At 43.4% G+C, this 26,438-nt stretch overlaps 1 protein-coding gene across 1 annotated transcript in view; it reads right to left on the reverse strand.

Annotated features, from left to right (window-relative positions):
- Positions 1–26,438, reverse strand: part of LOC126213270 (probable G-protein coupled receptor AH9.1) — an 85,875-nt gene that overhangs the window by 27,021 nt on the left and 32,416 nt on the right. The window contains exon 3 of the mRNA XM_049940970.1: positions 9,513–9,781. Coding sequence (XP_049796927.1) covers positions 9,513–9,781 — 269 coding nt within the window. The remainder of the gene's footprint in view (positions 1–9,512; positions 9,782–26,438) is intronic.

Raw genomic sequence — 26,438 nt, forward strand, 5'->3', positions numbered from 1 at the left:
CACGCACCGTATGGTGGATTGCGGAGTATGTATGTAGATGTAGATGTAGAGTGAACCAAAGCGACGTTGTTCGGACATGGAGGAGATACATAGAGACAGGAACTGTCGATGAAATGCCTCGCTCAGGCCGCCCAAGGGCTACTACTGCAGTGGATGACCGCTACCTACGGATTATGGCTCGGAGGAACCACGACAGCAACGCCACCATGTTGAATAATGCTTTTCGTGCAGCCACCGGACGTCGTGTTACGACTCAAACTGTGAGCATGATGCGCAAATTCACTCCCGACGTCCATGGCGAGGTCCATCTTTGCAACCACTACACCATGCAGTGCAGTACAGATGGACCCAACAACATGCCAAATGGACCGCTCGGGATTGGCATAACGTTCTCTTCACCGATGAGAGTCGCATATGCCTTCAACCAGACGATCGTCGGAGACGCGTTTTGAGGCAACCTGCTCAGGCTGAAGGCCTTAGACACACTGTCCAGAGAGTGCAGCAAGGTGGTGTTTTGGGGTGGTATTATCAGGGGCCGACGTACGCTGCTGGTAGTCACGGAAGACGCCGTAACGGCTGTACGATACGTGAATGCCATCCACCGACCGATAATGCAACCATATTGGCAGCATATTGGCGAGGCATTCGTCTTCATGGACGACAATTCGCGCCCCCATCGTGCACATCTTGTGAATGACTTCCTTCAGGATAACGACATCGCTCGACTAGAGTGGCGAGCATGTTCTCCAGACATGAACCCTATCGAACATGCCTGGGATAAACTAAAAAGGGCTGTTTATGGACGACGCGACCCACCAACCACTCTGAAGGATCTACGCCGAATCGCATATGCGACACTCATCATTGGGACGATGTGGACCAACAGTGCATTGATGTACTTGTGGATAGTATGACACGATGAATACAGGTCTGCATCAATGCCAGAGGACGTGCTGCTGCAGGGTATTACAGATACCGGTGTGTAGAGCAATCTGGTTGGTTCAAATGGCTCTGAGCACTATGGGACTTAGCATCTATGGTCATCAGTCCCCTAGAACTTAGAACTACTTAAGCCTAACTAACCTAAGGACATCACACAACACCCAGTCATCACGAGGCAGAGAAAATCCCTGACTCCGCCGGGAATCGAACCCGGGCGCGGGAAGCGAGAGCAATCTGGACCACCACCTCTGAAGGTCTCGCTGTATGGTTATACAACATGCAATGTGTGGTTTTCATGAGCAACAAAAAGGGCGGAAATGATGTTTATGTTGATCTCTATTCCAATATTCTGTACAGGTTCCTGAACTCTCGGAACCGAGGTGATTAAAAACTTTTTTTGATGTGTATTTAAAAGGACATGCATTGGTGGTGCTGTCATTTGTTCTCTGGTGATTCATGTGAAAAGATTTACAACGTGAATATGGCCGCACGACAGGAATTAACAACGGAATGATAGCTGGAGCTGCACACATGGGATTTTCAATTTCGAAATCGTTAGGGAATTCAATATACAGAGTTCTCCAGTGTCCAGACTGTGCGGAGAATACCTCTCACCACAGACAACACAGTGGTTGACGGCCTTCACTTAACAGCCGAGAGCAGGGGTGTTTGCGTAGAGTTTTCAGTCCTAATGGGCAAGCAACACTGCGTGAAATAAGAGCAGAAATCACACAATCATACATCCACCCCTAAATGTCAGTTGTCAACCTAGCAACACCAAATACAGCAGACAGAGCACTAATGTTTGTTGTTTCAGATTACTTGTCACCTCCTTCCCATCCCCCACTCCCATTCGTAGGGGCGTTGGCTATTTCCGATGCCCCTACTCCCCCTTTCCCATCAGTATTTTTTTACAGAATAAGTCGTGTTTGTGCTAAGTTAGTTTACCGAGCGAAATGAGGCAGGGGTCCAGACACAGGATTCGCATTCGGGAGGGCGGCGGTTCAAATACCTATCCGGCCATCCAGATTTAGGTTTTCCATGATTTCCCTCCATCACTTAAGGTAGGTGATGGGAGCGTTCGCTTCAAAAGACAAGTCCGATTTCGTTCCCCATGCTTTTCTCATCTTAGCTTGTGCTCCGTCTCTTAATGACCTAGTCTTCGACGGGACATTAGCCTTAATCTTCTGGGGGACTGATGACCTTAGCTGTTTAGTCCCCCTTAAACATCCCAACAACCAACCAACCTTAATCTTCCTCCCTTTCCAAGTTTCCTTAAAATTTCGCCATGCATTCCAACATTAAACGTACGAGTCACAAATTCCCTATCGACACCCCCACCAAAAGGAATGCTAGAGGTGCCTTACCGCAAGGTATATTTATCTACACAGGAAACCATACATGTACTACGTGTGATCGGAGTTTCTCCAAATATTGAGTATGCTAATATGTCAGCCCCTTACCTTCCCCATTCCCACCACCATCCCTAAGAGTACAAGGGCTGTCCTAATGTGATACCATCTTTTATAAGATCGTGAGTCATTTACGTACCTTATTTGTTTGAAATTGCTCCATGCTTTCCAGGTAAAGCTTTACGTGTCACGTATTTTTACTGCCTTCTGTACATGTGAGGGTTAAGCGTCATTGTCACGTCTACCCATCAACGTAGCGGCTCCGAAAAGTATGGACTCTCTACCACTACAGCTTGATTCCGATTGTTCTTGCATGGCGCCCCCTTCACATCCGCACTTCATTCATAATACACTGAAGTGACGGAAGTCAAGAGATACGTCCTAATATCCTGTTGGACCTCCTTTTTTTCCAGCGTAGTGTAGCAACTCGAGGTGGTATTGACTCAGCAAGTCGTTGGGAATCCCCTGCAGAAATACTGAGCCATGCTGCATCTACAGACTTGTTCAAATTATTAGACTAAACGATTATTTTTGATACTCTTAAGTTTTCTGGTGTAAAATAAGGAGAGAAAAGAGTAGTAATTGATTTGTTTTAATGGTTTGATTGATGCCACGAAATTTCCCTTCAAAGCAACTCACAGATCACTGAATTTTTCACAGTTGGTAAAATTTCTCACTTTCTCTCCAAATTGTGTTGGTGTTAGTTGTCGGTGTATATGCTTTGAAACTGTGTTTACAGTAATGTTTTATACTTCTGTGGTGTACTTCAGCTTGTTATTTATTCTATCAACTTCTTGCTACATTAACAAGACATTATATAGCTTGTGAACTTGTATGTTTTTAGCTATAGTAATAAATCGTGGAGTTTCCAAAGAAAGTGAGGTTATGGGGAAGACAAAAGGTGTTTCACCTTGTGAAGTTTCGGCTGTGGTAGCACTTCTTGCTGAAAATTTTATACACAGAAAGACATTGCTGACAGAATGAAAATATCACAGAAAATTGGGTCAGCACAATCAAACTTTCAGTGCAGAAATGTGGTGAATACAAGCCAAACAGGAAAGGAAAATGTGGACGTAAAAGAAAAATCAGCCCTAGAACAATGAGAAGACCTACAAACATGCAACAATGAACAGTAAACTAACTTCTACAGACATGAGCCATCAGCTGAAAGGTTTGGGTGTTGAAGTTTCACCTGTGACAGTGAGGAGGAGGCTGTTTGAATGTGGTTTAAAGGCATGCCAACCAAGGAAAAACAGAAAATCACACCTGCCATGAAAACCCAAAAGATTGCAGTGGGCTAAACAATTTCAGGAGTGGACAAGTGAGGACTGGGTTAAGGTATGTGCAATGATATGGTAAATTAAGTGGGTCTTGTCTCTACAGTTAGGAGTTTTCGCTTGAAATTGTGATGTTTTATTGATACTGAAGACATGCACATTTGAATTTTGGAATGTTGAGGCCTCCTATGCTACTATTCCCCAGTTTTCTAACTTGAAATTTTGTACACATGCTTCAGGTATGCTTCAGTGATGAATCTGTATTCACTGTGATTGAAGAAAGCAGCCAGTATATTCGTCGCAGACCTGGAGAACATTTCAAAGCTGTGTGAGTGTGCAGCAATGTGTGAAGTATCCAACTTCCTATTTGGTGTGGCGTGTGATGCCTGTGAAAGGTCTTGGCAGATTACACATTGTTGAAGGGACAATGAGGCAAGAACAGTGTAAAGAAATTCTTGAAAAGTAACTTTCCTTCCAAATAAATGAGTGGTTTCCTAATAAAGATGCCATCTTTATGCATGATGGGGCACCTTGTCACAAAGCCAAAAGTGTTTCCAAGTACGTGGAAGAAAAGCAACTGAAAGTGTTGCCCTGGCCAGGGAATAGCCCTGATATGAACCCAATTGAAAATTTATGGGCTATTGTGAAACGGAGGATAAGGAAATTTACAATAACCACAAAACAAGATCTCGTAGAGAAACTAGAGGAAATCTGGTACCATGACAACGATATTAAAATGTCATGTGAAAAGTTAATAAAACTAGACCCAACAGGAAAAATTATTGATTAAGAACCAAGGCATGCATACAAAGTATTGAATGTACAAATATAATGAGTATGTGGATGTAAATGTGTAATAACTGTCTAATAATTTGAACACGTCTGTATATCCGTCCATAACTGAGAAGGTGTTGGGGGTGCAGGACTTTGTGCACGAACTGACCTCTCGATTATATCTCATAAGTTTTCGGTGGTATTCATGTCAGGCTCTCTGTGTGGCCAAATCATTCAATCGAACTGACCATAATGTTCTTCAAACCATTCGCGAAGTATTGCGGCCGACGGATAAGGCGCATTCCTATCCATAATTGAAGTCCACGAGCCGGCCGGAGTGGCTGAGCGGTTCTAGGCGCTACAGTCTGGAACCACGCGACCGCTACGGTCGCAGGTTCGAATCCTGCCTCGGGCATGGATGTGTGTGATGTCCTTAGGTTAGTTAGGTTTAAGTAGTTCTAAGTTCTAGGGGACTGATGACCTCAGAAGTTGTCCCATAGTGCTCAGAGCCATTTGAACCATTTTTTGAAGTCCACGAATGGCTGCAAATAGTCTCCAAGTAACTGAACATAACTATTACAGTATACGATCGGTACAGTTGAACCAGAAGACAGTCCATTCCATGTCACCACAGCCCACATCATTATGTAGCCAACACCGACTCGCACAGTGCCTTGTTAACAACGTGGGTACACGGCTTCGTAGGGTCCGCGACACAATCGAAACGTACTATCAGCTCTTCCCAACTACAACCGTAACTCATCTGACTAGGTCAGGTATTTATAGGGTCCAAGTGACACGGTCACTAGCCCAGTAGAGGCGCTGCAGGCGCCGACGTGCTGTTAGCAAAGGCACTCGTGTAGGTAGTCTGCTGCCACAGCCCTTTAATGCCAGATTTCGCCGCACTGTCCTTGCGGATACGTACGTCGTACGTCCCAGGTTGATTTTTGCAGTTATTTCACGCAGTGTTGCTTGTCTGTTAGCTCTGACAATTCTACGCAGACGGCCCTGCTCTCGGTTGTTAAGTGAAGGCCGTCAGCCACTGCGTTGTCCGTGGTAAGAGGTATGCCTGAAAAGTGGTATTCTCGGCACACACTTGACACTGGACATCCCGGGATAATGAATTCCCTATCGATTTCCGAAGTGGAATCTCCCATGCGTGTAGCTCCAACTATCATTCGGCGTTCAGAGTCTGTTAATTTCCGTCGCGCGGCCTTAACCACGTCGGAAAGCTTTTCACACGAATCACCCGAGTACAAACGACAGCTCCGCCCTATCATACTTCCTGTACGCGATACTACTCTCATCTGTGTACTTGCATATCGCTATCCCATGACTTTTCTCACCTCAGTGTATTTCTCGTATTGATTTGACGGTTTGATTTACTTTTCCCTCCAAGAAAATATACATCCTCATCTCAGGGAACCATGGTGCTAAATGTCCTTTCAAACAGTAAAATTAATACACAGTAATCCAGATTTTATAATGCATTATTGTGCTCTTCACTAACAGGCGTCAAAACACATTGTCAATTCAGTAACAAGGTAACATGAAATATTTTGATAAAATGGTGGATGTCCAGAATATTTGATCTTTGAACAAAATACGAAGGAAACAACAGCATTTTAAAATTACTTGCAATTAAGACACACTGAAGAGCCTAAGAAACTGGTATAGGCATGGGTATTCAAAGCAGAGGTATGTAAACAGGAAGAATACGGCGCTGTGGACGGCAACGCCTGTGTACTACTAGAAGTGTCTCCGCAGTTGTTGGATCGGTTACTGTCGCTACAATGGCACGTTATCAAGATTGAACTGAGTTTGGACGAGGTGTTATAGTCGGCGCACGAGCGTTGGGACGCAGCATCTCCAAGATTGCGATGTAGTGGGGATTTTCCTGTACGACCATTTCACGAGTGTACTGTGAATACCAGGAATCCGGTAAAACATGAAATCTCCGACATCACTGCGGCCGGAATGAGATATTGCAAGAACGAGACCAACGACGACTGAAGAGAACCGTTCAACGTGACGGACGTGCAACCCTTCCGAAAATTGCTGCAGATTTCAGTGCTGGGCCTTCAACAACTGTCAGCGTGCGAACTATTCAACGAAACATCATCGATATGGACTTTTGGAACCGGAGGCCCACTCGTGTTCCCTTGATGAGTGCACGACGGAAAACTCTACGCCCCGCCTGGGCCAGTGGACACCGAGATTGGACTATTGATAACTGGAAACATGTTGCCTGGTAGGACAAGTCTCGTTTCAAGTTGTATCGAGCGGATGGACGTGTACAGTTATGAATACAACCTCATGAATCCATAGACCCTGCGGCTTGTCACGGTTATCGCGGCTCCCCACGTCGGAGGTTCGAGTCTTCGCTCGGGTATGGTTGTGTGTGTTGTCCTTAGCGTAAGTTAGTTTAAGTTAGATTAATTAGTGTGTAAGCCTAGGGACCGATAAATTCAGCCGTTTGGTCTCATAAAACCTTACCACAAATTTCCCCAAAAAATTTCCATGGACTCCGCATGTCAGCAGGGGACTGTTCAAGCTGGTGGAGGCTCAGTAATGTTGTGGGGCGTGTGCGGTTGGAGTGATATGGGACCCGTGATACATTTAGATACGACTCTGACAGTTTAGCGTACGTAAGCATCCTGTCTGATCACCTGCACCCATTCATATCGCCGGCCGGTGTGGCCGAGCGGTTCTAGGCGCTTCAGTGTGGAACCGCGCGACCACTACGGTCGCAGTTTCGAATCCTGCCTCGGGCATGGATGTGTGTGGTGTCCTTAGTTAGGTTTAAGTAGCTCTAAGTTCTAGGGGACTGAAGACCTCAGAAGTTTAGTCCCATAGTGCTCAGAGTCATTTGAACCATTTGAGCCATTCATATCCATTGTGCAATCCGACGGACTTGGGCAATTCCATCAGGACAATGCGACACCCCACGCGCCCAGAATTGCTACAGAGCGGCTCCGGGAACACTCTTCTGAGTTTAAGCTCTTTCGCTGGATCCAAACTCCCCAGACATGAACATTATTGAGCGTTCCTTGCAACATGCTGTTCAGAAGAGATCACCAACGCCTTGTACTCTTACGGATTTATGGACAGCCCTGCAGGATTCATGGTGTCAGTTCCCTCCAGCACTACTTCAGATATTAATCGAGTCCATACCAAGTCGTGCTGCGGCACATCCGCGTGCTCGCAGTGGCCCTACGCGATATTAGGCAGGTGTACCAGTTACTTCGGCTCTTCAGTGTATTTAGCATAGAATTATAGGCCTACATCTACTGTTTCATAATCAGGCAAAAAGCGAAAAATGATAAAAAAAATTACGTCTACCCTTTCAATAAATGGCTCTTCATTTACCCTTGTCCATCATCCGTGAAAGGTTGTAATACACTACTGGCCATTAAAATTGCTACACCACGAAGATGACGTGCTACAGACGCGAAATTTAACCGACAGGAAGAAGATGCTGTGGTATGCAAATGATTAGCTTTTCAGAGCATTCAAACAAGATTGGCGCCGGTGGCAACACATACAACGTACTGACATAGGAAAGTTTCCAACCGATATCTCATACACAAACAGCAGTTGATCGGCGTTTCCTGTAAGACGTTGTTGTGATGCCTCGTGTAAGGAGGAGAAATGCGTACCATCACGTTTCCAACTTTGATAAAGGTCGGATTGTAGCCTATCGCGATTGCGGTTTATCGTATCGTGACACTGCTGATCGCGATCCAATGACTGATAGCAGAATATGGAATCGGTGGATTCAGGAGGGTAATACGGAACGCCGTGCTGGATCCCAACGCCTTCGTATCAATAGCAGTCGAGATGACAGGCATCTTATCCGTATGGCTGTATCGGATCGTGCAGCCATGTCTCGATCCTTGAGTCAACAGATGGGGACGTTTGCAAGACAAAAACCATCTGCACGAACAGTTCGACGACGTTTGCGGCAGCATGGACTATCAGCTCGGAGATCATGGCTGCAGTTTACCCTTGGCGCTGCATCACAGACAGGAGCGCCTGCGATGGTGTACTCAACGGCGAACCTGGGTGCACGAATGGCAAAATGTCATTTTTTCGGATGAATCCAGGTTCTGTTTAGAGCGTCATGATGATCGTATCCGTGTTTGGTGACATCGCCGTGAACGCACATTGGAAGCGTGTATTCGTCATCGACATACTGGCGTATCACCCGGCGTGATGGTGTGGGGTGCCATTGGTTACACGTCTCGGTAACCTCTTGTTCGCATTGACGTCACTTTGAACAGTGGACGTTACATTTCAGATGTGTTACGACCCGTGGCTCTGCCCTTCATTCGATCCCTGCGAAACCCTAAATTTCAGCAGGATAATGCACGACCGCATGTTGCAGGTCCTGTACGGGCCTTTATGGATACAGATAATGTTCGACTGTTGCCCTGGCCAGCACATTCTCCAGATCTCTCACGAACTGAAAACGTCTGGCCAATGGTGGCCGAGCAACTGGCTCGTCACAATATGCTAGTTCAAATGGTTCAAATGGCTCTGAGCACTATGGGACTTAACATCTTAGGTCATCAGTCCCCTAAAACTTAGAACTAGTTAAACCTAACTAACCTAAGGACATCACACACATCCATGCCCGAGGCAGGATTCGAACCTGCGACCGTAGCAGTCGCGAGGACAATATGCCAGTCACTACTCTTGATGAACTGTGGTAACGTGTTGAAGCTGCATGGGCAGCTGTACCTTTACACCTCATCCAAGCTCTGTTTGACTCATTGCTCAGGCGTATCAAAACCGTTATTACGGCCAGAGGTGGTTGTTCTGGGTACTGATTTCTCAGGATCTATGCACCCAAATTGCGTGAAAATGTAATCACATGTCAGTTCTAGTATAATATATTTGTCCAATGAATATCCGTTTATCATCTGCATTTCTTCTTGGTGTAGCAATTTTAATGGCCAGTAGTGTGTTATCGCGGAATCGCCTGTATACTAACCTTATCCTGACATATGTCTGCAGCCGTCACAAAGCGACTTTCAGTCTCACAGTGTTTGTGGCTCGTCAGAGTAAATGAGGAATAAGAGAGGGAAAAGTGGCGGGTGTTTACCTCTAACGCGACCTTGTATACGTCGTAGAGCAGAGAGCCCTCGAGCAGGTGGTTGGCGACGCGGCGGTAGAGCAGCCCACCGGTGGACGGGTCGGTGCAGGCGCTGAGGCGCCAGCGGAAGGCGGTGGGCATGTAGGCGGCGAACGTGAGCAGCGGGATCAGCACGACGGGCAGCCGCGGCGGCCCGGACAGCGCGCGCGCGCGGCCCGGCCGGCACACCGACACGTACCGCTCCACCGTCAGCGCCAGCAGCATCATCACGCCCACGCCTGCGGGAAACAGTCAAGGGGGGACACGCTCGTGAAACTGGCCGAAAATGTAAATTTTCAATTTTTTTTTATTTATTAGTAGAACTGAAGGACAACAAGAGTCAAGGGGGGGGGACGCTCGTGAAATTGGCCGAAAATGTAAATTTTCAATTTATTTTTCATTTATTAGTAGAACTGATGGACAACAAGAGTCAAGGGGGGACGCTCGTGAAATTGGCCTAAAATGTAAATTTTCAATTTATTTTTTATTTATTAGTAGAACTGATAGACAACAAGAGTCAAGGGGGGACGCTCGTGAAATTGGCCTAAAATGTAAATTGTCAATTTTTTTTTTATTTATTAGTCGAACTGATGGACAACAAGATGCAAGGTGGAACGCTCGTGAAATTGGCCGAAAATGTAAATTTTCAATTTATTTTTTTATTTATTAGTAGAACTGATGGACAACAAGAGCCAATGGGGGACGCTCGTGAAATTGGCCGAAAATGTAAATTTTCAATTTATTTTTCATTTATTAGTAGAACTGATGGACAACAAGAGTCAAAGGGGAGACGCTCGTAAAATTGGCCGAAAATGTAAATTTTTTAATTTTTATTTATTTATCAGTCGAACTGATGGACAACAAGTTGCCGAAGTTTCAATGATGAACTCGCATACGAAGTGCCTGAAAAATAATCAAATGTGTGACGGGACCTTCCTGCCACGCCCACTTTTTGAAGTAACACATCCACACTAGCTCAGTGAACAACTGCAGCTTTCTTTTAATGAAGAAGCAATTCTGGTTTTGCCTTTCGCTATGGACGGAGATAGCAAGGCTATCAGACGGACGCTGTCCAGTGTAAGTGGGATGAAAAGTGCGGCATGGGCTACATATTTCCACATGGAGTCATCAGGTGAACATGCCATTCATCGCCTGTGCCACATTAGCCCATGTAAATAATTACAGTTTCAGAGGTATAACATCTCTTACATTCAGATGCAAATGCTCCCAAATTGTATCCTGCATGTTGCCAAGCCTACTTACAGGTTTCTGTGCGGCCCTGAACTTCTAAAAAAGTGAAATTAGAATTATATTAACTATTAAAAACAGTCTTGATCACGATTTATTTATCAAGGTGACCGGTTTCGACCACTACTGTGGTCATCTTCAGACCATTGAGTAGGAACCTCTTTCCGTTGGAGAATCACTGGCCGGCCGGAGTGGCCGTGCGGTTCTAGGCGCTACAGTCTGGAGCCGAGCGACCGCTCCGGTCGCAGGTTCGAATCCTGCCTCGGGCATGGATGTGTGTGATGTCCTTAGGTTAGTTAGGTTTAATTAGTTCTAAGTTCTAGGCGACTGATGACCTCAGAAGTTAAGTCGCATAGCGCTCAGAGCCATTTGAACCATTTGAGAATCACTACTAGTACTACTACTTAGAGTAGTGATTCTCCAACAGAAAGAGGTTCCTACTCAATGGTCTGAATACGACCACAGTAGTGGTCGAAACCGGTCACCTTGATAAATAAATCGTGATCAAGACTGTTTTTAATAGTAAATATTTGTAAGACATTGATCACTGCTACTCCCATAATGTATTCAAAAGTAGAATTATAGTAATACATTCAGCTGCTGACGGGCATTGATATATATCAACGGGGCAGGTGAAAATGTGTGCCCCGACCGCGACTCGAACCCGGTATCTCCTGCTTACATGACAGATGCTCTATCCATTTTTGTTTTTTTGTTTTTTGTTTTTTGATCGTTGGGTTTGGTCGTTGCGGACGTCACATGACATACGTTAAAGTTCGTTTGTTGATCCTTCCACTCAGTGTTTTTATTACAGAGGCCAACCAGCTCTCCGACCGAACACGCTGAGCTACCGTGCCGGCTGTCCATCTGAGCCACCGAGGGCACAGAGGATAGTGCGACTGCAGGGACTATCTCGCGCACGCCTCCCGCGAGACCCACATTCGCACCTTGTGTGTCCACACACTTCATTAGTAGTGTCCCGCCCCAACACAACACACTCATTACTGGTGGAAGACATTCTTACCAAGTCCCGTTAGAGTTTCGGAGAATATGTGTGCATCCGCACAGAAGAAGAAGGGCATGGGCGGTATTTACAGAACTATATACTTATATGGATATGGTGTATATTCTTTCGGACATGTCCGAAAGAACAGACACCATATACATATAAGTATTTAAAAAAGTGGGTTCGTGGCAAAACCCACAATCCAAATGAGTCTTTAAATTCACTCATATCAAAACGATGCTCTAAAACCATATTTCCACCTGATACAATTGTCAAAATTGCAACTTAGGATGCAGTTCTTGTATTTAATTATGAGAACGTGGGGAGGATGAAGGTAACAGAGAGAATAGACTTTAAGATACGAAATTTCACTCAAGACATACTGATGAAAATAGATTTACACCATCTCTCTGTAGCTGAAGAGATAGTTGAAGACTTAATAAAGCAAAGACGGCAGAAAACAAGAAACCAGAAGAGGAGTCTTCAAGGGAAAGAAGACCCTGAGTAGAAATCTGGGGTCTTCTGAAGAGGTGACATAAGAAAAAACGTTAGTTGAACTTTAAATCGCATTTCCTGAAAATTATGCTTTCAAATGTTTATGTACTTTTTTCTCAGAGTCTAGGAAGTCTATAAGTATGAATTTTTGTATTTATTTATATACATTCAATAAAGGTTGTCTCAAAATAAAATTTAGAAATTCCCAGTGTAAGCTGGGATATGAGGCAATTTGCTTGGAATTTTGCGTGTATTTTATGTTAAAATTACAGAATTATTATTAAAAAATTATTGATATCCTTCTATTCGATCTATTCGATATATTCCAAAACAACTTCATGAGAACACTTAATATAGGCAGAAAGACTAAACAAAGAAACTTTTGTAGGAATCTCTTGACTAGTTTCTGAGAAAAAGTACATATATTATTTTTTGGAAATAAGATTTAAAAAAAGTTCAAATGTGTGTCAAATCTTATGGGACTTAACTGCTAAGGTCATCAGTCCCTAAGCGTACACACTACGTAACCTAAATTATCCTAAGGACAAACACACACCCATGCCTGAGGGAGGACTCGAACCTCCGCCGGGACCAGCCGCATAGTCCATGACTGCACGCCACAGATCGCTCAGCTAATCCTGCGCGGCAGATTTTTAAATTCCATAACAAAAGTTAAATATACGTAATCCAAGGAACTTAACAGTAAATGTATTACTTTCATTTAAAGCACGGTACCAAATTTGATTGCCGTATCTTCAAATTTGTAAATTTTGTGCATAGTTTAAATAGTGTGTGTTTGTCGTGAACGTCCCCCGTTAACCACTCAAATGGATATTTTTCGTGCTCGCTTCTCTGGTCCATTGGGTAATATCCCCCAGTGATGGCCGATGCAAGCACGCGACGTGCCTTGCTCACTCATTAAAACTTTTATTTGTCGATTTTATTTTACGGTCTAAAACTAAAGTCGATTAAAATCGAATAGAATCTGTTAACACTTTGTCTTTCCCATCTATTAAAGGTCAAGAAAATTTCGGTAGACCGTCGATACTATCATTTCACATGGTACGATTTTTCCCGCTTTGACGGGCTCGACAGGACGTCATTATACATTGATGGCTTCTGTCTCGGGTTCTTCTACGTTTGTTTGATAATTTTTCTGAAGTTTCGCCATCACGAGTGGCTGCCATTGTCAGAGCTTCACCCTTCATTGCTGGTGGTGGACTGGAGTCGAGCTCGCGGTCGCAGTTATACAAAGTACATCGAGCGCCAACATCCAAGGGCTTTTCCGTGGTCATTACCACTGCGATTCTCCCCTTACTGACTGATGACCTGAGATGTTAAGTCCCATAGTGCTCAGAGCCTCTCCCCTTACTATCTGCAACGGTCGTTCGCTGCAGCACGGGAATACAGGATCCGTTCGTCTGGACGCTTTCTTCTTTGTTGTTGAAGTTACTGTAATGCTTGTGTATTTCTATGGCTTCGCTGAACAGGCGGGTGTGATAGTTCTTCTCTACAGCAAAAATTTCCGTGTCGGCTAATTTTATATGCGGTCGATTTCACACAGCGCGTACTCCGCCACGGCCGATTTCTCCAACTGTTCCAACATGCAACGCCGCTTATTTTCGGTGATCCTGGTATTAATGGATGGTCCAGACATTCCAGCATAGAATTTTCCACATGTACAGGGCATGTGGTATATCCTCGACATTTCAAGCGGGTCCCTTCTCTCCTTTGCTGATTTGAGACGCTCTTTGATCTTCTTTATCGGTTTATATATAGCCTTGGCGCCGCGTTTGCCCAACATACGGCCGATTCTGTCCGTCACTCTGGGAACGTATGGCAGCAAGGCCGTATCCGACCTGTTCTTTTCCGGTGTGTCGCGTAGCCGAGTTTTTCATTCTGAATTACTTCTTAAGGGACTGGTGGAGTACCCATTACTACTCAGAACGCTTACTAGGTGCCGCTTATCGCGTCTGACGCGCTGCGGCTGACATATTCGTCTAGTTACGAGCGTATTAATAATGCTTCTTTTCTGGATCGTGTGCCGATTTTACAGTTTGTGCAGGTTATATTCGTGTGTGTCGGATTTTGATACATGCGTTATCCAAGGATTTCACTACACCTCGTGACCAGCTCATCTAGTAAGGCTAGTTGTTGGTCCTTTTCTACCTCCACGGTAAATTTTATGTTGGCATGGAGACTGTTCAAGTGTCTTAGGAAATACCCGAGCTCTTCCTCTCCCTGGCGCCACACAACGAAGGTATCAAAAAAATGGTTCAAATGGCTCTGAGCACTATGGGACTTAACTTCGGAGGTCATCAGTCCCCTAGAACTTAAAACTACTTAAACCTAACTAACCTAAGGACATCACACACATCCATGCCCGAGGCAGGATTCGAACCTGCGACCGTAGCGGTCGCGCGTTTCCAGACTGTAGCGCCTAGAACCGTTCGGCCACTCCGGCCAGCCACGAAGGATCGTCGACTATCTATACCTCACCTTAGGTGTACAAGATGCCAAGTCCAGCGCCTGTGCTCCGAAATGTTCCACGACGCCTTCCAACGGTTCGTAAAAGTTGCCATTCCAGAGGAAATAGCTAGTGGTGAGACATGCATAAAAGGGCTTGGTGGTATCTTGCGGGAAAAAGGAACCGATATACTTCAGACAGTCATTGAGTAGCATTTGATAAACAAAGAAACATAAGAGCTGACAAGGATGTCGTTTGGTCCAAGTTTTACTTTTTTCACATTCTCAGGGAAGTGCCCTGACTCCTTTCTTTGTGTGTTAGGCTTTCCCACTTACGGCTGTAGCATAGGGGCGAAGTGTTTCGCCAGTTTATGCCACGGTCTTCATTGTGTTGCGAGGGACATGTAGTTTCAAAAACAGCCGTTTGCTGGAGGTCACCAGGTATTCGTTCAGTACGTAAAGAAATGAAATACATTGCTTTACTTTATCTTAAAGTTCACGAAATTTTGCGTGAATTGGAGCAAAATTTTGTGAGAATGACAGTGAAGATGACGGAATCGACGGTTCAGGTGATAACTCTGACTTTTCGAAAAGAACTGCGTCAGACTTCAAGTGCGTATTTGTCGTTTTTATCTCATAAGTGCAAACAGCCTTTTTTCAGAGTGTATCACACAACAAATTATACTACGTGAAAAAGGGTAACAATTTATAATCATGGCTTTAGGTTGTAAGTTTTCGATTACTGAAAACTGGATAGTGGACTAGAATGGCAAATAAAAATTATTTTGACTTTCATATACTTTTATATTGTTTGAAAAACCTATCATTCAAATATAAGGGGAAAAACTAAACATTCAAAGAAGCACAAAACATGGAATCCAGAAGAAGGAAAATCATTAGTATCATAATTATATCTTGTCTAGTGCTCTTAGAAAATAATACCGAAAAACCATAAGTATGGTTGGCATTCTGAGAAATGGCAAACTCAAAGTGTTAAAGCTAGAGTTTGAAAACTACCCCAGGCTACGTTCAGTAAGTGTAGACAAGAGCAGTTCAGCCAGTTGCTTTGGCCAGCTAAGACTGTAACCGCGTTACCTGTACAAAAGGTGTGCTGCATACCAATCGGGCGTTACCTCGTAACGTTTACTTTGCGTATGAGATTAGGATTGTGATAGATTCCACTAGAAACTGGAGAGATGAGCCGTGTAGAAACTGAGTGCAGATATATGAAGGGGTGCGGAATATTTCTTCCTGTCTGTTACTTAAAAATAAGCAGTATTTATAGCAAAACCGAAATTGTCAACATTTAATATCAGTTTTATTGGAAAATTATTGATCTGTAATGACAAACAGAGGGATGTTGTGGTAAAAATAAAAAATTACACAAATTTACCTTTTCGCTCTGGAAAACACAATTTTCTCGATAAAAAGGTAAAATTAAAACAAATCTTAAAACAAAAACATATCAAACACAGCTTCAATACATCGCTGAGCTTAGCTAAGACATGTTTGTGTTATTCATAAACAACCTTCGCACTTATCAGTAATAACAGGGCACTCTTGCCTTCGATCATGATGATGAAAGTTCTACTGAGTACACAGTAACAGTAATAATTATGTAGACTTTTTTTTACACTTGTGCATGTAAACTGTACTTGTATTAAAACGAACTGCTTTGGTTACATAAAAGCGCAGAAGTTACGCGATCAACTGATTTTTATTACTTCTAAAATGCAATTCATATTTTGTAACGATATAAATTAAACACTCGGTTAACAGCGAACTATATGCAGTTCTAATTATGCGCAGAGCAAGCAAACAAACAAACGAAAAACAAAGAGAAATCGACCGCTACCAGTTTCTCTCAGACTCATTCATTTACGTTTCTTTCCCCAACAATGTTACCAATACTACAGGTAATCCTAACACTCACTATGTCATTTATGTAATGTAAAAAAACTACCGAACCGCAGTTTGGTAGAGCGCAACTCTAGTTGAAGCAGGAAATGAATTTTGTTTCACATAATTACAGGTTGTTTCCCTGTGTGACATACTATAAAATATGGCGTTGGACAGAGAGGAACCTCACATCCTGCTGAGCTGAGTTTGGTGATACTACTTCACTCGTAGTTTCAATAATTAACTCTTACAGACTGGTTAAAATACATGATCTTATCACAGCAAATGCTGAGGATCAACTGTCAGACGTTTCCAGTCATAAATGACTACCATCTAGCATATAATGTACCATCATTTAAGGAAACTGGATTTATGTACTGCAATTTGCAATACTAAAAGCTGTTATGAAAGTAACAGTAAGTTTCTGTTATGGGGCGATCGGTTTTTCTAAATGAGACAGTAACACAGTCATGAACAGTATGATCAACTCTGTTTATGGTGAAGTAAGAACACATGAATAATGAAATATATGAAAGGGTACAACGTAAAGAAAAAAAAAAAAACTAGCATGTCTTGACCCAGCTTCGTCTTTCCTTCATGTAGGTTCGAGGTATAGTTAAATCAAACGCACCGGGCGTTTCAGTGAGTCCCGCCCCATACCTCAGTAGCGATCCGTCATTGGCTACCGTTAGCGTCTGCCGCTTCCAAATGGGAACGCCAATTTCGCGAACCGCCGCGTCAACGCGGAAAACGCTTGCCGCGCGCCGCGCTGTAGAGGGAATCGGCCTTTACTGGTGAGGCACTCTGGAGTCGCGCCGTTCGTGGTGCCCTGTTCAACTACATAGGAAACGACATGCAGGTGACCGGCTACCAAATCGCATCGTCAACCAGTTTCATTTGTTTTTGTACTTTCAATATTGCAGCCCAGTCATCAATCGTGATAATCTAATGTATAAGAAACTATCAGAGTCGACTGCGGTAATGAAACCAACCTTTACCTGGGTTTCAGCCCAAATAATTGAGCCTTCTTCAGAAGATATACCTGAATCTATAATTTATCTAAGAGGGCATGGTCTAGAAATAAAACTAAAACAGCTTGAAAATGTGACTACGCCTATTCAGCTGTTTTAGTTTTATTTCTAGACCATGCCCTCTTAGATAAATTATAGATTCAGGTATATCTTCTGAAGAAGGCTCAATTATTTGGACTGAAACCTAGATAAAGGTTGGTTTCAGTACCGCAATCGAGGCTGATAGTTTCTTATATATTAGTTTCATTTGTGTTGCTTCGTATGCGGAGGGCTTCAGTTTAAGACAAAAGATAGAAGGGCAGCTGAGAATTCTCCAGAGTTTCGCTTCTCTTAACCTTTCTTCATTTTTCATTTTTTGCGTACAGAGGTGAATAAGTGATCAACGCTCTTAAGTAGTAATGAAATGGAAATGAAGTCCCATGCTTCACAGAGCGTAGGGGAACGATGCGGGAGAACCGCACCGCTTTACTAGGCAAGGTCCTAGTGGAAGTGGTTTTGCCATTGCCTTCCTCCGACCGTGATGGGGATGAATGACGATGATGAAAACGACAAAACAACACCCAGTCATCTCGAGGCAGGAAAAATCCCTGACCCCGCCGGGAATCGAAACCGGGACCGCGTGGTCGGGAAGCGAGAACGCTACCGTGAGACCACGAGCAGCGGACTCAGTGGTAATACTGCACGCTAATATTTTTGCGCTCGAATTTAATACAAAAAGTGAATTAAACTGAAAATATAGCATATTTCGTTTTAAAATGAAAATTAACCCCGATTTTATTGTGTGGTAAGGTGAGTCACAAGAGTCGTAATTGATTTCCATGCGAATTTCATTTCGGCACTATTCGAATTGTATGCGAACGTAGACTAATTTCCTAGGCACTACATTTTTGGTGCCAACTGACTGCAGATGCAATACAAAACACGATCGTAGGCGAGTCTGCTATCCTCCTCCATTGTGTTCACTCTGTTAGCGTCACGAAAATATGTAAATGAGCTCACCAACCCCCTGTATCTTGAAACTTCCTGGCAGATTAAAACTGTGTGCCCGACCGAGACTCGAACTCGGGACCTTTGCCTTTCGCGGGCAAGTGCTCTACCAACTGAGCTACCGAAGCACGACTCACGCCCGGTACTCACAGCTTTACTTCTGCCAGTACCTCGTCTCCTACCTTCCAAACTTTACAGAAGCTCTCCTGCGAACCTTGCAGAACTAGCAGTCCTGAAAGAAAGGATATTGCGGAGACATAGCTTAGCCACAGCCTGGGGGAAGTTTCCAGAAGATTTTCACCTTGCAGCGGAGTGTGCGCTGATATGAAACTTCCTGGCAGATTAAAACTGTGTGCCCGACCGAGACTCGAACTCGGGACCTTTGCCTTTCGCGGGCAAGTGCTCTACCAACTGAGCTACCGAAGCACGACTCACGCCCGGTACTCACAGCTTTACTTCTGCCAGTACCTCGTCTCCTACCTTCCAAACTTTACAGAAGCTCTCCTGCGAACCTTGCAGAACTAGCACTCCTGAAAGAAAGGATATTGCGGAGACATGGCTTAGCCACAGCCTGGGGGATGTTTCCAGAATGAGATTTTCACTCTGCAGCGGAGTGTGCGCTGATATGAAACTTCCTGGCAGATTAAAACTGTGTGCCCGACCGAGACTCGAACTCGGGACCTTTGCCTTTCGCGGGCAAGTGCTCTACCAACTGAGCTACCGAAGCACGACTCACGCCCCTGTATCTTGCTTATAAAATGCACTAAAAAGGTCAATAGACTACAGATCAAACGTTGCTGCAATGATCGAAATTGATTCACAATCATAACTGTACGAGTGTCTGACATTAACTGGTTATTCTCGCCAGAAGTACCATAGTATCTTGAGCATCAGCTTTTCCGATTTCTTTCGGAGATAGAGCCATAAGCAGTGCAAACAGAGGACAAATTATTTGATATATATTGTTAGAAAACGCGGTTTTCAGTAGTATGTACTCCTCCCGTATTCATTTTCGTCTGTTTACTAGGCTGACTAAGAATTTCTGCCTAGCTGTAACTACACACAGCTGATGGGACGTTAAACTGCACCAACAAAATCTGAATGTGTAAGTTGCTACGAGGACACTGCTTCTTTTTTCGCCCGCGTTGATAGCCTCGCCGCTCAGGACCCTAATTAAAAAAACAACATCATCTGTGTTTTCATCCTTCACTTTTCTCTCTGCTTTAGTTTTAAAATTTAAAGGTTGATGGTGGAACGGTAAAGATGGCACCTGTATGTTTTCTACGATGTATATAATTTTACTTGTTTTACTTGATTTGTATACGTACAAAAATTCCAGTGTTACAAGTGTTTATGTATGTAGTATGCCAGCACCCTCTGCTGCGCAACAACAGAACTGCTCGCATCAGTGAAGTGCAAAGTTAATGGCTACGAGAGTTATAAGAAATTGTAGTTTTTTTTGTTCTTCTGTCGTAACTGTTCTCAAATATTTATGTCGTTTTTTCCAAAATATTATGTACGAAAATGAATCATTAAAGTTGTCATAAAATCGTAGTCGTAAGCCATGTAGAGATCGATAGTGTTTTCGGGAATCGATTATGAAGTTAGAATTAGTCACTAGGGAAGGAGTAAACATAGTGAAAAATGTTAGTTGTGCAGATCAGTACATGTGTAAATCAGAAGTCTGAAGGAAGACAACAGCAAACTTATTTAGAGGTGAGTTGGATATAGAATTAAGTGATGCTGACAGTATCTTCGAGGTGCTTAGCCCAGTTAAAAATGAAATAAAATATCATTAACTCTATGTACCGAACATAAATTAAGGGAAAATTTTGGATGTGTCGTAAACCAGCAAAACTTTTTATGCCGTAACGAGAATGAACATAGTGCCCCTGCCTTGTTCAGTCTGTACGTATGAGCGGCTCTCACCGAGAAATACACGCGGATCACAAACGTGATACAATTTTTGTGCTTCGTAGTGTTTGACAGAAGTCAGACTAAATAATACACAGGTATGAAACACTTGGTGGTTGGAGGTTGTTTTTGAATTACGTGTAATGCAACTGACCCATCCTTTGTTTTTCCTTTTGCAAAAAAATCTGTGGAAGTTCTCTTAAGGTGCCCCCACGCGTGTGACTGCATGCCTGACAAACACTCTTGCACAACTGTGCTTCCCCAAGAATGTTTGTGAATGTGCAGGATAAATTTGCGCAAGCAGCTTGAAGCTTGATCGAATTTCGATTGTGCATGGCTGTTCAAGCGTTTGTATGATTGAGCATTTGAACCAAGAATAGTGAGACTTGTGTAAGCATTTGTCACTGATCTGGCTTGATTTAATTTTCATTTGGTTCTGTTAAATGACATTATGTACAAATCTTGTACTGTACTGTATGTCAAGTTAAATAACACAATATTACATGAAGAAAGTGAGAAGAAAATCAACAGTGATGTCAGATAGTTTCCATAGCGTGTCTATCTCGAGTAATTAATATGGACTTTTTTACTTAATGTGGAAGTTCTTAGTTCCTTTAACTACTTCACACATCACATTTTATATTTTCTTTTTTTTTCGTGACAAGCGAAAAGATTTTCAATGGCTGCTCATCGCCGTCTGAGATCGACATTTTCTGATAAACAAACTAATGCTTGTACAAGCATGCTTGAATCCTGTGTATGCGCCTTGAATTTGTGCATGCTCGCTCAAGCATGCTTGCACAAACGTTCCTGCCAAGCACGCAGTTACTTGTGTGGCCGCCTTTAAGGGCCCAACACACAAGCGATGGATCGCAGCGATATGATATCGCCTGCAATTGGTCGCTCGCCGCGACACCCCAACACGATCCAGTGTGCCAATGCATTTCGTAACGTTTATTAGTCAGCAATTCTTTTTTATTTACTATTTTTGTATTTTAACTGCAAGTATTTACAGTCTACTCGATATGTCTATAGAGATGTTCTTAATTGCGTTGCTACAGATTACCGTTACTCTTGTTATAAATTATATAAAGGAGAGTTAGATTACCATGAATTGAGAAGCGACTTTGGTATAACTGTATAATAAATTTGATCTGAACATTTAAATAAAAATCCCCTCTTAGCATTAGAGTAGGTACGTATGTCATTCTTTTTAAAAGTTACCAATTTTAATAATGCATATAATTATTTCATAAATAACTGAAAATCTTAAGATGAAGCCCATTGTATGGTGGCTATTACTATGAACTTCTCGTCATTCTACTTCTATAGCACAAGCTTCAATATGATAATCACAGCAGAATCTGAGGGTGTCTTTTGAATTATTTTTAAATGTCAACTCCAGCTGTCACTTCACTTGGTCGCTGGATAACTGTAAATTCTAACTTAAAGTTCTTACTCAATGTGGCCAAAGCGAAACGAAACAAAGAGGAACGAGTCTCAGCCACATTGGCACACACCGATGCTAACCAGTCGGACACCCATATTGCTTCCTCGAATCGCTAGCTATCCATCAGATTGCCTGGGACTGCCATGTGACCAGCAATCAGCGACCGATCGCTGCGATTTGCCAACCAACGGTCGATTTGCGAAGCGATCGGTCGCCCATGCGACGAATCGCTGCGATCTGTCGCTCGTGTGTGGCGCCTGTTAGCCACAGATAAGTCTGTGAATTTAATGTTTATTGATGTGCTTGAGCGCGAGTGGAAGGGCTCCAGCAGATAACGCCACAATTGAGAAAAGCGATCTAGTAACGTCTATAATTCATTCTTACAATAGAAGTTAATCTCATTTCAATACAGTTCATTTAGTTTAATAATAAATTTCTTTTTATTCTTCCTTCTTGCCTTTTCCATTTTTCTACAGGGTTGGAATTGTTATATGGGTTTTGGTTGTGTCAGTAGTAAGTTGTTGCCCCGATACCCTTCCTGATGACACTGTTCCCTCCAGGACGGAATCTGTGTATTCCATGTTTGGAGCGTAGAGTGAATCTCGTACTCAAGTGTGAGGACGCCTTATAAATATTAACTTAGCGCGTATCTGAGGTGGGATACCAGCGCAGTATTTACCTACTGTAGTCGGATGTGGGAAACCTCTCAAAAACCGAGCCAGGTGGCGCAGTGGTTAGCACACTGGACTCATATTCGGGAGGAAGACGGTTCAAACCCGCGTCCGGCCATCCTGATTTAGGTTTTCCGTGATTCCCCGAAATCGCTTCAGGCGAATGCCGGTATGGTTCCTTTGAAAAGGGCACGGCCGACTTTCGTCCCCATCTTTCCCTAATCCTATGGGATCGATGACCTCGCAATTTGGTACCTTCCCCCAAACCAACCAACCGCCAAACCTCCTGAAAACCACATCCAGGCTGGTCGACGCACCAGCCCTCGCCGTTAATCATCGATGCGAATTCAATGTGGAGCAGGCTCACCTCGAATCTCCGAAGCGTCGCCATAATGCACGCTCGGCGATCCGGATGGCTCAGTTTATTATGGATTTGTTTAGCAGCTAATTTTCTTCTTGTTCAGATAAATATTACCGTCTTGTTTTCAAACTCATTAAAAGTCGGTAACTTTATAGCACTTTAATCTAATACGTCAAGAGGAACACATGTGGCACTTTTCAACCCGGTCAGTTAGTATAGTCTCTGATACCTAAAGAAAATGTTTCACTGGTTTCAACGCCAAATTATATTTTTCGAACGAGAACATTTTCGTCTATGATGTTAGCTTTACTTAAAAATCACAACAAATGTTTATACAGGTGCCCTAAAATTCCCCTGAAAAACTTTAGGAGTTGTAGAGGGAACTGAGCAGACAATATTTTTAATTGAAACACAGGTCCTGTTACAACCGTTTGAAAACATATTTCCTGGGTAAGTATACAACAGGGTAGTCATGGTGAGGGGTGCTTACGTCTGATCGGCTGATGTAATTTGACCTCTCTGATCTGGTTCGAGCCTCGTTCACGTGTCTGTGAGTGTTAGAGCAACATGGCTGAGTACACGTTTCCAGAATACACCCACATGATCCTTCTGTAAGGTGAAGCTTGCGGTAATGGAAGGGCTGCTCGTCGCCATTATCAAGATCATTATCCATAACGCCCGACTCCACCGAGTATCCTTTTCGCCAAAATTACGCATTGGCTTCGAGGGAGGGGTACTTTCACCGTCAGCAGGCGTGATTGAAGGAGACGCCGCACACCCAAATTGGAAGAGGCCATAATGCATCACATTGACAAGAACCCATCAACGAGTACAACGGTCCGGTTTCTTTGGTTATTAATGAGTGGAATTGTAAAAGAAGTGATGCCCTGGGTCACGCCTAATAAATTACTTGTAAAAGTGGTCGCGTTACGAGCATGTGTTCCAATTCAAAATATTGTCTACTCATTCCTTTCTACAAGTCCTAGAAGTTTTTAAGGGGAATTTTAGAGCACCCTGTATATCCAGACATTCTGTATGAAACTCTTATTGTACATTTATTCTAAACAACAGGAGTTTGTTCGATGGTGCGATTTAATGCTTTTTCCTGGAGTGTTCCTCGAAATTGTCAGATAATTTTATGTTCCACGGATCATTTGTATGACTAATAGTAATAGTGTGGAACGAGTCTTTTTTAAAAAGTACAGATGTACATTAGTAATTCCTAGCCATTACCTTTTAGACAACACATAATTGAAATTGCTCTGCGGAACAGGGGACTCAAGGCGAAACTTCTTCAGTTTGTTTTTAAATTTAACTTCGCTGTGACTTTTTAAGTGGAGTTATAGATGGTTGTAGTTTCTCGCGCATCGCTTGCTCTCGCTCCGCGCGAGTCACATGTCATTTGGTTTTTCGCGCAGCGCTCGATAGCGTAACGCTCCCGTTCGAACGCGAGTATCGATTGTCTAGCTCTACTGTTGATCTGCCTTCAGAGTCGAAATCAGGTCGAAAGGTGCGTTTACCCGGTCCATTTCTTACGGTTATGTGTGGTAGCAATAGTGTTGCAGTCAACATTGCTACAATGAGGCTGCAATACACAACAGTTTTGCGGCACAGAATAGAGAGTTTACAGAAAGGAAAGCAGGGGGCGGCTCCTTTGATTTGTATGCAGTTAAGCGTTGCGATCGACGACATACTGAAACATTATAGACGCAAAACAGTAGCCGTTTACTACTACGGCTAGAAATGGACATTCTTACGAAATGAAACTAATGTATCTGTGTAAATGAAACCTTTAATGGAAGGAAATGCTAATGAAACTGTGGTGTCACCGCCAGGCACCACACTTGCTAGGTGGTAGCTTTAAATCGGCCGCGGTCCATTAGTACATGTCGGACCCGCGTGTCGCCACTGTCAGTGATCGCAGACCGAGCGCCACCACACGGCAGGTCTCGAGAGACGGACTAGCACTCGCCCCAGTTGTACGACGACTTTGCTAGCGACTACACTGACGAAGCCTTTCTCTCCTTTGCCGAGAGACAGAATAGCCTTCAGCTAAGTCCATGGCTACGACCTAGCAAGGCGCCATTAACCATTTCAAGATAGAGTCTCACTTGTATCATCAAGAATGCTGTATACAAATGATGGGATAAAGTTAAGTATTCTAGCAGCTACGTACTTTTCTTTATAGCATTCATTACGTATCCTGTTTCAGACCTAAACTAGCCTGCGTGAGCTGACGCGTGCCCTTTCGGCTTCCTCGCCTTGTGTCTCGACTGTCTTGTCTAGACACAACAGAAACAATTTGTGATACATCTTTAACCAAAATCTTAGCTCGTAGGCTTTTAAATTCATTACTATTCACATTTGATAGCTGTGAACTGCCATTGCTTTTAGATTCAGATTACAGTGAAGTTACTTTGTCTACTAAACATTTTTTTTTCTTTTTCTTGGAGCAATTTTATTTTGCTTGTTAATTTTTATTTTGTGAGACTATGAGCTGATTATTCAATTTCACTTCTAACAGAAACAGTGGTTATGGGACACGCTGCAGTAGTTTGTGTCCGTATCAGCGCTGGAATTCTCATTACGTTTTCAACCAGAAAGTAACTGTAGGTATTACTTTAAATGAAGACAGTAGGCTGCATTAAAAATTAATTTATACAAATATTCTGAATAAGGCGCAGACCTGTAAGTTCACTTCAGCATATCATGTAACATGAGTCATATTCGTTTAATATATTACGAGTGATCAGTATCGTTCAGAAACTTCGGTCAAGCTTTGTCCTAAATGTGAAATGTTCCATTACGTAACTGTTGCTGTAGAATGTCTTCTTCTTCTTCGATTTCCTCCAGTGCTGGAAATAAAAATATCTCTCGATCACTAATTTGAGAAACGGCTTCCACGAACTGGCCACGGCTGACTGAACTACACAACACGGACAGGGCGCGCTCAGGTATCGCGCCCGGCGCCAGCGCGCTCTCGTAGAAAGCTTCGTCTGTTTTCTCCATACTGTTGTGAGATACGGCTGTTATTCCTATGTTGGCTGTATTTATTTCGCGGCAACAAGTCACCTAAAATGAATCAAACGTAAAGGAGCCAGCGAGTACATTTTTCATGGCAAACCCTTCAAATTTTATGGTACAGCGTGCTTGGAAATTAGGAATCACACTGTTCAAACAAATTTCGGGCTTGCAGCCGGTCGTCGTTCAATACTTCGCACGATATTTCAACTGGGCACCTGCCAGTCGTCTTCAGGTGAGCCGTCGCAGACTGGCGATAAAGTTCTCCGCTCCGCAATAACTATTCTGCGCATGCGTCGAAAACTTGATAGTTATTGCGGAGCGGAGAACTTTATCGCCAGTCTGCG

The sequence above is a fragment of the Schistocerca nitens genome, chromosome 1 (assembly GCF_023898315.1).
Source record: "Schistocerca nitens isolate TAMUIC-IGC-003100 chromosome 1, iqSchNite1.1, whole genome shotgun sequence".
Taxonomy (NCBI): Eukaryota; Metazoa; Arthropoda; class Insecta; order Orthoptera; family Acrididae; genus Schistocerca; species Schistocerca nitens.